This window comes from Scyliorhinus canicula, chromosome 5 (assembly GCF_902713615.1).
Source record: "Scyliorhinus canicula chromosome 5, sScyCan1.1, whole genome shotgun sequence".
NCBI classification, from domain to species: domain Eukaryota; kingdom Metazoa; phylum Chordata; class Chondrichthyes; order Carcharhiniformes; family Scyliorhinidae; genus Scyliorhinus; species Scyliorhinus canicula.
Window position 1 is genome coordinate 96258408 of NC_052150.1, and position 16912 is coordinate 96275319.

A 16912-nucleotide genomic window follows, 5' to 3' on the forward strand; every position below is an offset into this window, starting at 1 on the left:
CCACATTGCCAAATTTTGATAAGGTTCTTCCCGTGGAGTCATAGAGTTACAGCATAAAAAGGGGCCCTTCAGACATTGTGTCTGCGCCAACCATCAAGTACCCATCTTTTCTAATCCCATTTTACAGCACTTGGTCTGTAGCCTTGGATGCTATGCATTTCAAGTGCTCATCAAAATGCTTCTAAAATGTTGTGAGGGTTCCCACTTCTACCACTCTTTCAGGTAATTCATTGCAGATTCCCACCACTCTCTGGGTGAAAAGGGTTTTCCACAAATCCTCTAAATCCATGCTCTCTGGTTATTGATCCCTCTGCTAAGGGGAAAAGCTTTTTTCCTATCTACCTCATCTAAGTCCCTCATAATATTGTACACCTCAATCAGGTCGCTCTACTCGTGTTTGAGAGCTCCTATTTATTGTTCCCACAGCAGATGAATATGAAGTAGCACTTTAAATAGCACCGGAAATCCATATCCCAAACAGCTGGTTATTTTTCAGACAAGGAACGAGGACAAAATGCCGTGCAGCCTCTTAATAAACCTCAGGAAGATTTCTGGTACATGCTTCAACTCCTTTACCAAGATGGTATCTTGCACTAGAGACAGGCTAAACCAAAGTTTCAGTTCAAATCCCATCTTGGACACATTAGAGGATCTTTAGCACTTGAATGCACTGCTGAAAGTTGCATCCCCCTGCTAACCACTCTGTGTAGAAGGACAGAAATATTGCTCTTGACTAGATTTTAGGAACATAGAATGAACTTCTCTCGTTAGAGAAAAGAAGGTTAAGAGGTGACTTAATAGAGGCATACAAAATGATCAGAGGGTTAGATAGGGTGGACAGCGAGAGCCTTCTCCCGCGGATGGAGGTGGCTAGCACGAGGGGACATAGCCTTAAATTGAGGGGTAATAGATATAGGACAGAGGTCAGAGGTGGGTTTTTTACGCAAAGAGTGGTCAGGCCGTGGAATGCCCTACCTGCAACAGTAGTGAACTCACCAACATTGAGGGCATTTAAAAGTTTATTGGATAAGCATATGGATGATAAGGGCATAGTGTAGGTTAGATGGCCTTTAGATTTTTTCCATGTCGGTGCAACATCGAGGGCCGAAGGGCCTGTACTGCTCTGTATCGTTCTATGTTCTAACTGCAAAGGCGATTAATGTAGCTGTTCAAATTGTTGTGTGCACCAGTAAGGAGAACAGTCTTGAGTTCCCATCTTGGCTTCAGCATACTCTGATGTACAAAAAGCCTTTCTCAGTTTTGTTTATTTCCATTTGCGCCATTAGATGAAATTCTTGAGGCTATCGGACAGTGGGTCTGACACTTCTAACACAAGCTGCCTTCTGTTCACTGAGCGCTGTGTCAAACAGTCATGAAGAGTTCATCACTCCTTCCTTTGTCTCTGACATGTCGATAATTAAGCAGTTTAATAGACAAAAGATGAAATTAAAGGCAAATCGACTTGAGCGTATTTGAAAGGAATGGTTGCTGTTGTATCTCTGATGCTTCGAAAGTGCATTTCTCCTTTGTGTAATACTTTGTCTCATTAGTTTTACAAAAAGAAGCGTTACTTAGTTTTTTTGCACAGCCTGCACATTCTTCTTTATGAGAGTAAGAAACGGTTTTGCATTGAGTGTAATAGTCGCCCAAATATGATTTTACAAAACCCAATCAGCTTCCACCCAATAATCAGTAAAGTGATGAAAGGAATCCATAGTTCCATCAAACAATATCTACTTATTTATAACCTGCTCACTGACATTCAGTTCAGGTTTTTAGAACCACTCTGCTCGAGTTACAATTAAAATCCAGATATGGAAATAAGTGTAATTGCTTTGACTTTAAAGGAGTAGGCAATTGAATATGGCATCAAGGATTTTCAACAAAACTCATCATCTAGATTCAATGGCTAGAATCATAACCAGAAGCAAAACAAGGTCATTGTGGCTGTCAGAGACAAATCATCAGAGGCGCAGGATGTAACTGAGTTTTTCATGGAAGTGTCCTTAGCCCACACATCTTCTGCTGCCACCACCTCAACCATCAATGGCCTTCGCTCTGGTCAGGAGTGGAGCCTGATTGATCTGATGATTCCACAGTTTTCAGCTCTATTCACAATTTCTCTGGCAACAAAGCAGCCCATTGTTAGCTGACAGTAGAGCCTGGACAATATCCAGACGAGGACTGTCAAGTGGCGGTAACATTCACATCACACATTGCCAGGTAATGGCCTTTGAAAGTCCTGTTGTTTGCCCTTGATTGAGTGCAAGGCTAGGGGGCTAGGGAGCGGAAAGGGTTGAAGGGTTCAGGGTGAGGGATGGATTGGGAGGCTCAGGAGAAGGTGGATTTTGGGTGGGTGGGGTGGGTGTTGAAGTGGGGGCGTGTGCCACCATCTGGCACAAGTGGCTCACAGTCTCCCTGGTGAGTCGGATCAGCGGCAGCACATGCAGTCCGGCGGCTCCTCGAAGGACAGGCGCCAACAGTATACACATGATCTGATGTTGCACCACCTTTGCACCTCCTCCTCAGTTGGCTCAGTGGCTGCTGTCCTGTTTCTCTCAGTAATAATAATCTTTATTATTGTCACAAGTAGGCTTACATTAACACTGCAATGAAGTTATTGTGAAAAGCCCCTAGTCGCTACACTCCGGCGCCTGTTCAAGTACACAGAGGAAGAATTCAGAATGTCCATTTCACCTAACAAGCACATCTTGTGGGAGGAAACAGGAGCACGCAGGACATGGGAAGAATGTGCAGACTATGCACAGACAGTGACCCAAGCCGGGAATCGAGCTTGGAACCCTGGCACTGTACAGCAACAGTGCTAACCACTGTGCTACCATGCCACACATAAGTGGAGTCTGCTGTGGGTTGCCTCACTGGGTGAGCCTTGTATTCTCCCGCCAGGAGGGTGGCACCTTACTGTCTGGTGGAGGCATTCATACTGTGCAGGCAAGTATGTTTTAAGCTAAGAGCCTGATGTACGGCAGATCCAACAGATGGGACCTTGGCTATAGTGTTATGTGGAGCTCGGGTTTTACCACAGGTAATAATAATAAAAATAATCTTTATTGTCACAAGTAGGCTTACATTAACACTGCAATGAAGTTACTGTGAAAATCCCCTAGTTGCCATACTCTGGCGCCTGTTCGGGTACACTAAGGGAGAATTCAGAATGTCCAAGTCCCCCATCAAGCACGTCTTTCGGGACCTGTGGGAGGAAACTGGAGCAGCCGGCGGAAACCCACGCAGACACGGGGAGAACGTGCAGACTTCACACAGACAGTGACCCAAGTGGGTATCAAACATGGGACCTTAGCACTGTGAAACAACAGTACTAACCACTGTGCTACCGTGCCGCTTGTAGTGACAGGGAGCTGGTCACATTTCATGGCCAGGGATGGAATGGATGGGATCAGGGCTTCGGTGGACATACAGAGCTTGGAGTTATCTCCTGATCTTCAGGGTAGGCTAGCTGATAGTATAACTGATGAAGCTTTTACTCTGAGAGGAACTGCGTGCCAGGGAGGGTTCCAGTGGCACTGGTACATGCGCCTTTGTTTGAGGGGAGCTCTGCTAAGCTCCTGCAGTCTCTGCTGTGGGGCTGCACATCTGAGGATTACAATGAGGAGTGGTGACTCCTGGTAGGCTGATGATTGAGCATGGGCATACCCATCCCCTTGATGCTAGTGCTAGGGTATGAGGGTGTCCAGAGGGGTGGGCTCGGTTGGTTTTCACATGACCAGTAGCCCTTGGAGCATTTTCAGGGTTCTGTGAGCAGTCATCAGTCTCAACAATCAGGTGCTTGTAAGTTGCAGCTAGGAGGTGAGTTTAAATGAATTAATGCAACAATGAGAGTCTCAGTCGGGGCATCCCGATCTCGAAGGGGGACACTCTGACTCCACACACCTGCCAACAAGTCATCCCCTTGAGGTCCAGGCTTACACCCCCAGCAAACCCCAAATAGTTTCTATTGTTTGCTTACCACCATGCTCCCTCTCAACGGCCATGGCTTTTGAATACTTGCACCAAATCAAGCTTGTGTGATTATTGGCCTTGGGGGAGGGGGGTGTGGGGGGGGGGGGGGGGGGGGGGGAGAGAATTGGGTTTCTAGCTCTTTAATAAGATGTAAATACCTGCAAATCGTGATTTGTCAAGGTGCCACCGGAATGGAGTAGGTAACTCACTATCACCCCAGGGGGAAATTGAAGCATCAGAACGGGTTTGGAGCCTCGCATCAATTCTGTTTTTCGGGGAATGCTCCTGTCTCTGCCCATTCAGGAATCCCGATACCGGCATCGGGTAATGGAGAATCCACCCCTCTATGTTGTCAAGAAGGTGTTAGATATAGCTCTTGGGCCTAAGTAGACCAAAGGATATGAGGGGAAAGTGGGACCAGGTTACTGAGTTAGATAATCAACCAAGATCACAATGAATGGTGGAGCAGACTCGAAGGAGCGAATGTCCTCCTCCTGCTCCTAGTTTGTATGCTTCTTTGTTTCTGATATCTTGGACTCATAACTGACCAGAAGCTGAACTGAATTGACCAACAATGGCCGTAATTGGGGCAGCATGGTGGCACAGTGGTTTGTACTGCCGCCTCACAGTGCCAGGGACTCGGATCCGATTCACGCCTTGTCTGACTGCCTGTGTGCAGTTTGTACATTCTCCCCGTGTCTGTGTGGGCTTCCTCTGGGTGCTCCGGTTTCCTCCCACTGTCCAATGATGTGCAGGTTAGGTGCCAAATTGTCCCTTGATGTCCAAAAGGGAAGGTGGGTTGTAGTGATAGGGTGGGGACCTGGGTATGGTGCTCTTTTGGACAGTTGGTGCAGACTCGATGGGCCGAATGTCTTCCTTCTGGACTGTAGGAAGTCTATGACCTGTCTGGAGATTGAGTGCGCCCAGCAGAGAGGAATCAGGAACGGTCTCTGCTGGTGCTGGGAGTGCCGCCAATGTGTGAGTCTCACTCCTGAACCATGCAAAAGTAAGCATGGGGAGAGCTCGTCATTTTGAGCAGGCGGCCCAATCCGGATGTCCGGCAGTGGGCCCACCTCCCCCCCACAATGCTAATCCTGTCCCCCCCACTCACTGAAAAGGAGGCAAATCCCCCCCACCATGGGAATTACGGTTCATCTCCCCACAGCAACGCACGAGAGTGACCCGACCCCCCACGATGTTCTCCCACCAGAACCACCTATCAGATACCCCATCAGATGGGGAGGGGCCCAATGCCCTGAAGCCGGCGAGGGTGGACGGGGGTGGATGGGGGGGGGGGCAAGTCATCCGCATGTCTGCGTGGTCCGCCCTCGTGGAGCAGGATTCGCAATAGCCTGCAGAATCCTGTGTCAGGCTGACATTGAGATTCGCGCTGAGCGGCAGACCCATCGTGAGTCTCCATGCCTATCCTGCCGTCCATAGCGGGTTTCCCAATATCCAAGTCAGGCTTCCCGGTCTGACCTGGCGGGACCATGAAAATAGCTCAGGGCACCTTGCAGTCCGAGGGGTGGCGAGGTGGTAAGTACCCTCCCAACAAGTGCCGCCAGGGACTTTCATGGAAAGTGGTGGTCAGGGTGGCTTGCGATGGGCTGGAGGGGCTCAGGCCAAAGGTCCTTCCTGGGATAAGACTCATTTGGCTGCTCTCCCCATTTGCAGCCTTTACACCCATTAAACAGTCAGTCAGTATGTAAAACTTAAAACATTCTCATAACAAAGTGAAAGTGTTCTCATCTGTACCCCTGTACCATTTAAATAGTCACTCAGCATCTCAGAAATACAGATCCCTCATAATAAAGTGAAAGTGTTGTCATCTGTACCCTTAAACCCTGTAAAAGTAAGTCAGCATGCCAAGTTATAAGGTCTGTGAGATGAAGTTTTTATTCCTTTAAAGTGTTAGAAACCTTTGAAGTGGTTTTCATTAAGTCAATTTCATTGCCCTATAAAGTATACAAGTCTGTGTCTATGGCTAGAAGACTGAAAGCTTTGAACTGGATTGGTTAAAGTCAATTTTACAATCTGTTGCGTGCTAAAATCTTCTTGATTGATATGGTGAGACAGTTTCATAAGGAGAATCTATTGTTTATTTATATAGCTCTGCAGGGATCCATTAATTCAAGGGAGCAGGTGTTTTCCTAACCGCAGTCTTTTTTATCAGCCTTCCTCTTTGTTCTAGAAAATGCAGGGCCCCAAACAACCAAAAACCTCCCCCTCCCCCACCACGAACTGTTCCCTGAACACCTGACTGCCCCGCCCACCACCTGACTACCAACCAACTACCCATACCTACACACAACCAGCCCTCTGAGCACCCAACTACCTGACTCCCCCTATCCGACTACATTCTGTGGCACCTGACTACCCCCAACCACCCTACTGCCCTCAAAACAAACCCAGCTACCCCCTCCCCCCTCTCTGCACCCGACTACCCCTCCCACTATCTGGCCAACTCCTTCCAATCCACCAACCAAGTTCATCCACCTACTCAGCTCATCCACCTCACTCACTCATTCATTACCCCCATCACCCATCCACTAACGCACATTAATTCAGTGAAAGAGTTGAAACCTTTTAAAACCTACCTGAATGCGGCAACTACAGTCATAAAAAGAAGGCGTTCCCTCTTCTTTCCCCAAGTCTACTATACTCACTAGACCTACCCCGGAGAAGCTGCACTATTCACTTCTGCCTCAGCTGGGATTGGAAAATCCTGGAAGAAATGGATTGTATTGCCGGCTCGGAATAAACTTTGCGGGCAGCGGTGATGTGCTCAGTATTGCTATTGACCAGAAGATTCAGGCCATTGTCACTGTTATGATGTGGACAACAAACAAAGCGGCAATGCACTTGCATAAGTCCCAAACTGCAGCAGCAGCCCTAACACTGCAGCATGTACTGGAGCCACTGGAGTAACTTTCTACCTCAGATCTCAGTGTGCTACCGCCGACCCAAGACTAACACCTACAAAATCATTATTTGAATTATGCCATGTTAATTAAATTGATTGGATCTGCTACCTCAAGAATTGTCTCAATTGCCATTTCTGACCTACTGGCAGAAATTATTGTGGAACATAATTGTGTGGAAGATGAACAAATATACAATTTCCTGTGAATACCAGCCAAAGTCACTGCCCAGATGACCACTTTTCCCATTGTGGAAATCCACATGAAAATTCCAGAAAGATGGAATATTGTCTCTTACTCTCCCATTTTTAAATCAGAACACATCTGTAAAGTGAATGGGAAAACATATTTTGAGCTCAAAACATTGTGTGCTAAAACAGTAATAAAAAATTTGAAAGAACATTTTCTTGCACACATGAACCCAGCACCTTTGATTATTTAAGGGTCGCTAAACTGAAGCTCATGCCGTGTTTTTACTATAGGGTAGGGCACCAAAACAAGCTCCTTTCGCTGGAACGGGAATTGAACACTGCTATTGGTGTTATTCTGAACTGCACGCTATCCGTCAAGCCAACTGAGTAAACTGGCCTCCTATGTGTGAGCAATTAACTGGCATGTAGCTGAGAGCTGACAGCATTCACTGAAGGGAAAAATAAGATGTCAGATTTCGAAATGAATATTGTAAAGCACAGTGATTTCTGTTTCGGGTGAAGAAGCTGCACAGTTCAGCTGCTTGTGCAAAATCCATGAAAGTCCATTATTTGCTTCCTTTCTTGTGTAACAGAATGATGAAGCGAACACAGTTCGAGTTAAAGAACGAGGCCAAGATGTACTCATCCTGAAAAAGGTGTCGTCATCTAGCCCATCCCCCTTAGCAGGGAGTGCCCAGAATGATTGGAGGTAAGTGGTTCACATACTCTGCAGAGCACTCAGCAACCAGATGGATTAGATGAGCTGAAGTCTAACAGTAAGAAAGAGCAAAGCAAAACACTGAAATTATGTAATGCTCTGACAGTTACAAACAAAATAACAAGGGAGCAGAATGGGAAGTTCAAGAGTTTTTGATTCCTGCATGGGAGACAAAACGGTTTCCAAAATGTTTGAGGATAATACCTGTGTGACTGTGCCGGCTTTTGATGTGCCTTATTTTAAATACATTGACGAGGATTCAGAGGATGAATGGAGTAATCCTTCACAGTCTTCAGCAGAAGATGACTCAGTGGAATCTATCCTATCTAATAGGTACATGGTGGTGGCTGGAACCCCTGAGAAGATTCTGGAACATCTGCTGAACGACATACACCTGGAGGAAGGTGAATGCAAAGAGACAGGTATGGGCTATTATCCTGCCATTGAATCAAATGAATGCATTCATATGATTAGGTAATATTCTGTTTATCTGTCCAGCTCGGACAGTGCTGCAGGTTCAATTTATTATTATTGTCATTTTTATTTAATTAAATTGTTTTGTTAATTGCCTAACTGAATATAGTTTATGCAGTGGCTGTACCACAAGGAATGTTAACCAGCTCTCTCGAACTTATTGACTTTTATGATGTTTAATTTCCTTGGTGTGAAGTATTGGAAGCAATTTATTTTGTATTGTTTGCAGAAAGCTAAATTCAAAGCAGTCATTTTTACGGTGTTAACTGACCACTGTCTGTCATTATTTTCCCCCTGCCTATGATACAAGTTGTAAATTTGTTACGAAATGAATTAAAATGCTTCTAAATCATGCCCTGTACTCGGATAGAACGATGAAAAGGCGACCTGTATTCTAAATGATGACATAATGCATAAGATAGGATTTCCTCGTGATGTACTAAGATGTTCTCTAACAATAATTAGAGAGAGGAATTAAACCAGCATTGTAAACCTAATGGCAATTTGAATTCTGACAGAGTAAACAGTCCCAAATTATTACTGACCTTTAAACTTCAACGTCAACCCTCCAATTCTTCGGCTCAAATGCTGAATCCTATTCCAAACACTTTTTGTGCCTACGCGTTATGTGTTCATCTCTGTAGACTTCCGCTTGTGACCATGGAGTGATTGGTCACATAAAGGGCTGTTTCTGTTCAAAGTCACAGAAAAGGACTCTTTTTACCCAGATCCGGGTGGAATTTTGATGAAAAGACATAGGTGAATGTCAGAGGAGTAGTTTACCCCTGGAATGGTATGCTTTCTGATCACCGGACCTGGCAGAAAACAGTGAGAGGTTTGGCTGGAAAGTTGAAACAGTCTTGTGCTTCACAGCAGTCTCTTCCAGCATGCAGGCGGGGGAGGGGCAAGCTGTAAGGCCCCAGGTACAGGAACTGATGACGTTTATCAAGGAGGAATTCCATAAACAGAGGAAAGAAATACATGAGGACCATGCAAAGGCCATGGCAGAAGCTGTGGCACCCCTGAAGAACAGTAAGAAGTCTTACAACACCAGGTTAAAGTCCAACAGGTTTGTTTCAAACACGAGCTTTCGGAGCACGGCTCCTTCTTCAGGTGAACATTCACCTGAAGAAGGAGCCGTGCTCCGAAAGCTCGTGTTTGAAACAAACCTGTTGGACTTTAACCTGGTGTTGTAAGACTTCTTACTGTGCTCACCCCAGTCCAACGCCGGCATCTCCACATCATGGCTACCCCTGAAGAATACTTTGGACCGGATGGAGAGGTGTTTGGAGGTACATGGGTCACAGATTCAGGAGATTGAAGGAGTGATCTCGGGCCACAGCGATCATGTGGTGGCTCTGGAGGCGGAGGTGGGGCTCCTAGGAGACCTTTGTAAAAGATTAAGGGCAAAGGTTGAGCAGCATGAGAATGCCTCGAGAAGACAGAACCAGCGACCAGTGGGCCTGCCTGAAGGAGTGGAAGGTGTGAGTGCCACGAGGTACGTCTCGAGGATGCTGGCGGGACTGGTGGCAGAAGGGGTGCTAGATAAGGAGCCTGAAGTGGACCGAGTGCATAGGTCCCTGAGGCAAAAGCCTAGAGCTGGGGAGCCGCCGCGGGCAGTGATCGTGAGACTCCATAAATTTGTGGAGAAAGAGAAAATTCTATGGTGGGCCAGGGAGAAGCGTAGCTGCAACTGGGAGGGAAATAATGTCTGGATTTATCAGGACATCGGAGCCGTGTTGGCAAAATGGTGGGCAGGTTTCAACAAGGCCAAGGCGGTGCTGTACCGGCGGCAGATCAGGTTTGGGGTGCTCTACCCGGCGAAATTATGGGTGACATTCGGAGGCCGGGAGGATAATTTTGAGACCCCAGAAGCGGCTGAAGACTTCATTAAGGAGCATAAACTGGGGGAGAACTGAGCAGACAATGCTTGGGAACCGGGGTGCTGGCACTATTTAATGGTTGGGAGCATGTTTGAAGTGGGTGTAGGGATTGGGGGATTTTTGCCTTTCTTTGTTGGGGTGGAGTTTCTGTTCAATGTTGAGATTGTAAGGAGTTGTAGGGGTGAAACGTTTATGTGGGGATTGATGTTCTCACCCCCCCCTCCTGTTTTATGGGACTGTTTGTATTGAACGTCTGTTTGTTTGCTTTTGGAGAAGGCTACCTGGAGTTCAGGAGAAGTCCTTGTTTGGGTGGGGGAGAGTAAGGCCATCAGGAGGCCTTCTTCTTTGAGCTGAGGAGTGGGGGGTGGGGGGGGGGGGGCAGAGGGAGGGGGAGGTCATTAGGATGTGCCTTTGGGCAGGGGCAGCCGCGCGAACAGGTTATGCTCGTGAACAGAAGTGAGGTGGTGGGGGAGAAGGCCAAGAGGGGTGGCCGAGAGGAGGGGGAAAAGGGGAAAAGCGGGAGGGGGGGGGGGGTTTCTGCGACGCAGCAGGGGGTGAGAGATGACATGGTCAAGGGCGAAGAAAGGGGCCATCTCGAATGGGCTAGGTACAGAGAGGAATTAAAGGGGCAGGAGTTAAGTGGGGAAGATGATGGACGGTAGAGGGGATTGGAGGCGCAAGCCTCCGGTAAGGTTGGTAACGTGGAACGTCCGGGGACTGAATGGGCCGGTTAAAGGTTGCGGGTGTTCACGCACCTCAGGAGCTTGAAAGCGGGGGGTTGTCTTTTTGCAGGAGACACACCTCCGTGTGAAGGACCAGGTTAGGTTATGGAAGGGGTGGGTCAGGCAGGTTTTCCACTCAGGTTTGACTTTAAATCGAGGGTGTGACGATTTTAATGAGCAAAAAAATGGGATTTGTGAGTGCGAAGGAGGTGAGGGATCCAGGTGGGAGATATGTGATTGTGAGTGGGGTATTGGAAGGGGCACCGGTAGTGTTGGTAAATGTGTATGCCCCAAATTGGGATGATGTGGGTTTTATGAGGAGGTTGCTGGCAGCGATCCCGGATTTGGCCACGTACCGGTTGATCATGGGCGGAGATTTTAACTGTGTCCTGGAGCCGAGAGTGGATAGATCAAACTACAGGTCGATGGGTAGGGTACAAATGGCAAGGGAGCTGGGAGGCTTTATGGAGAGGATGGGTATGGTGGATCCATGGCACTTTCAGAACCCAGGGGGAAGGGAGACACGTCTATAAGGTGTATTCGAGGATTAATTACTTTGTAGTGAGTTGGGAGATTTTGGTTGGGGTGGAGGGGGCAGAGTATGCGGGGATAGTTATCTCGGACCATGCACCCCACTGGCTGAATATTCGGTTCAGTACGGGACGAGAGCAGAGGCCGGGGTGGAGGTTTGACTTGGGGCTGTTGGCGGGTGGAGGTTTTTGTGATAAGGTGCGGTTGGTGATTAGGGATTTTGTGAAGTTCAATCAGAATGGGGAGGTGTCGGCGGGCATTTTTTGGGAAGCACTGAGGGCAGTGGTCCGGGGAGAAATTATCTAATTTACGGTTCGTGCGAATAAGGAAAGGAGGGCGGAACATGACCGTCTAGTGAGTGAGATAGTGGAGGTGGACAGGGAATATTTGAGGGTGCCCACCGTGGAGGGATTGGCGAGGAGGAAAAAGTCGCGGGGCAATTTGACAGGCTGATAACGGGGAGGGCGGTAGGGCAAGAGGGGTGCAATACGAGCACCAGCTGCGGAGGCAGGCTGCGTCCAGGGAAATATTGAAGACCCGGACTGGGGCTGGGGATGTGATGTCAGAGCCAGGGAAGATAAATGAGGCATGAGACAAATAGAGGATGGAGGATTGTGTCCCGAGGGTGGTTGCAGAAGATCAAACGGACTTCGTGAAGGTCAGGCAGCTCGTGAGTAACGTAAGATATCTGTTGAATGTACTGATGAATCCGTCGAGAGCTCTGGTACTGGAGGTGATGGTGTCCATGGACGCAGAGAAAGCATTTGATCGGGTGGAGTGGCGGTACTTGTTTGAAGTTTTGGGAAGGTTTGGGTTTGGGCCAGGATTTGTGGCATGGGTGCGGTTGCTGTATGTGGCGCCAAGAGCGAGGGTGAGGATGAATGATATGATCTCCTCACGAAGCTTTGACGTACACAGGGTGTGGTAGTCACCACTGTTGTATATATCACCATATGAGGTGTATTACGGTAAGGTTCCTGTACTACAGGTACGGGGGTAGATCCCTGCCTGCTGGCTCCGCCCAGTAGGCGGAGTATAAATGTGTGGGCTCTCCGAGCTGCAGTCATTTTGGCAGCAGCTGCGGGAGGCTACACATCTCTGCGTCATAAAGCCTCGATTACTCTCTACTCTCGTCTCGTCGTAATTGATAGTGCATCATAGCGGTACGAGGCAGGGGTGCCAGCTGTCGCCGCTACTGTTTGCGCTGGCCATAGAGCCATTGGCGATGGCTCTCAGGGGGTCGGCAGAGTGGCAGGGGTAATAAGGGGACAGACAGCATCGGGTGTTCGTTCTATGCCAATGACCTCTTGCTGTATGTTTCGGATCCGTTGGAGAGTATGGGAAGGATTATGGGCCTGTTGGGGAGGTTTGGAGGGTTCTTGGGATACAAGCTGAATGTAGGGAAAAGCGAGGTATTCCCAGTGAATGAGCTGGCACAGCGGGCTAATTTAGGGGGGATGCCATTTACGGTAGCGAGGGATAGGTTTAGGTACTTGGGGATTCATGTAGCGAGGGAATGGACGGGGCTCCATAAGCGGAACTTAACGACGCCGGTGGAGGAGGCCAGGGAGGATCTAAAGAGGTGCGATACACTGCACTTAACATTGGCAGGGAGGGTCCAAGTGGTGAAAATTAATATTCTTCCGAGGTTCATGTTTTTCTTTCAGGCTCTCCCGATCTTTGTACCTAAGGCCTTTTTTTGGAAAATGGACACAATCATCTCTGATTTTGTATGGACGGGAAGGTGCCGAGGGTGGGGAGGACCCTGCTACAGAGGCAGAGGCAGCAGAGGGGGTTGGCGTTGCCAAACCTGCTTCATTATTATTGGGCGGCGAATGTGGACAAGGTGCGGTGGTGATGGGAAGGGGAAGGGGTAGAGTGGGCTTGGATGGAGGAGGAATCTTGTAAGGGGTCTAGTTTTAGGGCTATGGTGACGGCAGCATTGCCAATGGCTCTGAGTAGGTATTCAGGGAGCCCAGTGGTGCTGTCCACGGTGAAAATATGGAATCAGTTGAGGAGGCATTTTAGGGTGGAAGGGATGTCAGTGCTAACGCCACTGTGCGAGAATCATGGGTTTGAGCCGGGGGGATGGATAGTGTATACAGGAGGTGGAGGGATGTGGGGCTGGTCAAGGTGAGGGATTTGTATTTGAAGGAAGGGTTCACCAGTCTGGAGGAGATAAGGGAGAGGGTAGAGCTGCTGAGGGGTAGTGAGTTCAGGTATCTACATGTTAGGGACTTTGCACGAAAGGTCTGAAAGGGCGTTCCCTAGATTACCGGGATCCACCCTGCTGGAGCGACTGCTGCTTCCGGATGTGGAAGGGGAGGGAAGAATTGGGGATATATATAGGTGGCTGGGGGAGCAGGGAGGCGAGTGGGTGGTGAAGATCAAGGGGAAATGGAAAGTGGAGTTGAGAATGGAGATCAATTGGGGAATATGGAGTGAGGCACTGCGAAGGGTAAACGGGACCTCCTCCTGTGCAAGGATGAGCCTGATACAGTTTAAGATGGTGCACAGGGTGCATATGACTCGGGCGAGAATCAGTGGGTTCTTTCAGCGGGTAGCAGATGAGTGTGAGAGGTGTGTGCGGGGGCCAGCAAATCATGCGCAAATGTTTTGGGATTGTGAAAAATTGGAAAGATTCTGGGCGGGAATGTTCACGGTCTTAGCAAGGATCGTGGAGGAGGGAGTGGACCCGGACCCTTTGGTGGCGATATTTGGGGTTTCAGAGAAGCCGGAGCTCATGGAGAGGAGGAAGGCCGATGTCTTGGCCTTCGCCTCTCTGATTGCATGGCGACGAATTTTGCTGGAGTGGCGGTCGGCATCACCACCGGGGAGGGTAGCAGCATAGTTGGGTGACCTGTATGACTTCCTGAGGTTAGAGAAGATAAAGTATGAGTTAAGGGGCTCAGCAGGAGAGTTTGAGAAAAGGTGGGAGATGTTTGTGACCGTGTTTGAGGAGTTGTTTGTCGCAGGGGGGGTGGATGATGAGGAGGGGTGGTGAAAAAGGAGAAAAATCTGTACAAACTGTATAGTTGATTGTTGGGAAGAATGTTTCCCGGGGTGTTTATTTGCTGTAACCTACTTTGACACAAGTTTGAATAAAATGCTTTTTTAAAAAAAATGTGTTCACCTCTGTAGGAGTAAAATATATTGGGTTCAGAGGTAAGGCAAATACAAGTCATACATTACTGTTGAATTTTAAATGGTGATGAATTTTATGGCAGAAAATAATCTGCATGCGTAATAGTAGCCTTCTAATTAGTCTCATTAGATCACTTTGATCCAAACAGTAGCTCTAATACATTTAGTGAAGGAAGCTGAAACTGAAACATTACATTCACTGTTTGCTAATAGCTTGTGCTTGAAGTTTGACTGTGAATCACATTAAATTCCAACACAGTGACCAAACCCATGGGATTCAATAGAATGGGTCGCACATCGCTTTGGATCTTGAAAGCACCTTACTGGATTTCATTGGACAATGGTGGAAAATTTCCAAAACCCTGTTGTTGGGATTCTCCATTATGAAGACTAAGTGCACCCGCCAATGGAGAATGGGGACTGGTCTCCACTGGGAGCGGTATCCAGGTGCAAATCTCTCTCCTTAACCGTGCTAATCCTGCATGGTGGAAAGCTCATCGGATTCCTTTGGAATCCAATTTTCGGGCATCATTTTGAGTGGATGGCTCAATCCCGATGTCCGGCGGTGCCCCTTTTCCCCCCCCACAATGCTAATCTTGTACCCTCCTTGCTGGTGAGGAGGGGCACCCTTCTCCCCCCACCCCCGCACAGCATGCTCGCATGAGGGTGACCCATTATTCTCATGGTGGTGGTGGGAGAATGTCCCTACTCATCAGTGGAGTGGGGCAGGATTTGTGTTGTGCGGGTAGGGGGCTTCTGATGGACTTTGGGTGCATGCCAGTTATGCACCGACTCCCTTGATACATCTCGGGGTCCACCGCGTCAAGGACAACATGTGGGCAGGGCGGGGGACGGCGGTGGGGGGGGGGGATATCGGACTTCCAGTCTATTATTCAAATGGAAATCAACGTAAATCATTGGTTTTCATACCCCACCACTGGGGGGGGGGGGGGGGGGGGGGTAGCGTAGCGCGCTGAGGCCACCGGCTGAAGGCATCGCAGCATTGCCAAACCCGTCTTTTGGGGTACGCCCCATTCTCTGCCCGTGAGTTTTGAGTTTCAAGTAGTTGCAGATACTTTTGACACAAATAAAATATCAGGTTTAGAGAAAAGAATATGTTATGTGAGCTACATATAACAACAACATCTATTTGTAAGGAGCATTTAAATAATATGGTGAATTCTCCAATTTTGAGGCCTCCGATTTTGAGGCTATGTCCGGAGCATGCATCTAGTCTTACAACCCAAATGTCAGCACCATCCCTGCACCTATGGTTGGGGGGGGGGGGGGGGGGGGGGAGAGAGCAGCTGTGCCACATAAAGCCCGTGCAGATACGGACAGAAAGCTGCGGGGCCCGTGGGCGCGCATGTGCACGGCGGGAATTTGCATCGGTCACGTCGTACAACATGGCGCTGGCCACATGCGAACCCGGCGTGCCAGATAGTGCCCCCCTGTTACCCGCCTCGCCATCCCCAGACCACCCCTCACCAGTCTCCCCCAGCTGCCACCGAAGCCCCCCCCCCCCCCGGCCAATGGAACAGCACCCCCCCACCCCCGACTCTGGTGGCGCTCGACGCAGTCCGCAGCCGCCACGTGAGGTTGAGGAAACCTCAGAGTACACACGCCCCACGCCGTTGGGAAGTTGGACCATCGGGGGGCAGAGCATCGGGGGAGGGCTTTTAGGTGACATCCTGAGAACAGCATGCGGCATACTCACCGATGACACCGTTTTGGAGGGGGGGGTCGGAGCATCAAAAAAACGGCGCCATCCCCAATTTCGGCGTCAAAACGGATTTTCCGGCCAATCGCCAATTGCGATTTCGTCGTTGGCAATCGGAATATCCAGCCCATAATGTTTCAATCACTGGTCAGGATTTTACAGCTCCTCCTGCCTTCCGACGGGATATTACAGTCTCACTGAACTGGATTTAAATGGCTTGCCACATCCGCTGAAGGAGACACACCGCGGCGGGGCGGTAAAATCCTGACAACTGTAGAGAAACAGTGAGGTGGAGGGAGGGCATTCCAGAGAATAGGACCCTGCCTGCAACTAAACAATTAAACCATGTTGGCAATTTCATGTTACATGTAGAAGATACGCATTTGTAGGTGGACTTGACTTTCTTTTATTCATTTTTTCACACTTGCACATTCCCCCCACTGCTGATTTGCAAATAGCTGTGGGCTGTCATTTAGTTTACCTCATGTCTTGTTTCTGAGGTCCAATAATATTCAAAGTAAAATGGTTATCTGTATCTACTGATTTTCCCTGATTTTGCTCCGTTTTTAAGGCTAAAAATAAACATTGAAAGGCACCCCAGAAAAAATGAACCGTTAACAATAAAATCTG

At 48.6% G+C, this 16912-nt stretch overlaps 1 protein-coding gene across 3 annotated transcripts in view; it reads left to right on the plus strand.

The window, feature by feature from the left end:
- The window catches only part of rapgef5a (Rap guanine nucleotide exchange factor (GEF) 5a), a 282740-nt gene that overhangs the window by 161998 nt on the left and 103830 nt on the right, over positions 1 to 16912 (plus strand). For 2 of the 3 annotated variants that reach the window (XM_038797428.1, XM_038797429.1), the window contains exons 10-11: positions 7684 to 7799; positions 8142 to 8230. In XM_038797428.1, the coding sequence (XP_038653356.1) occupies positions 7684 to 7799; positions 8142 to 8230 (205 nt within the window). Of the gene's footprint in view, positions 1 to 7683; positions 7800 to 7835; positions 8231 to 16912 lie in introns of those variants that run through there. The other variant, XM_038797430.1, reaches the window with a different exon arrangement.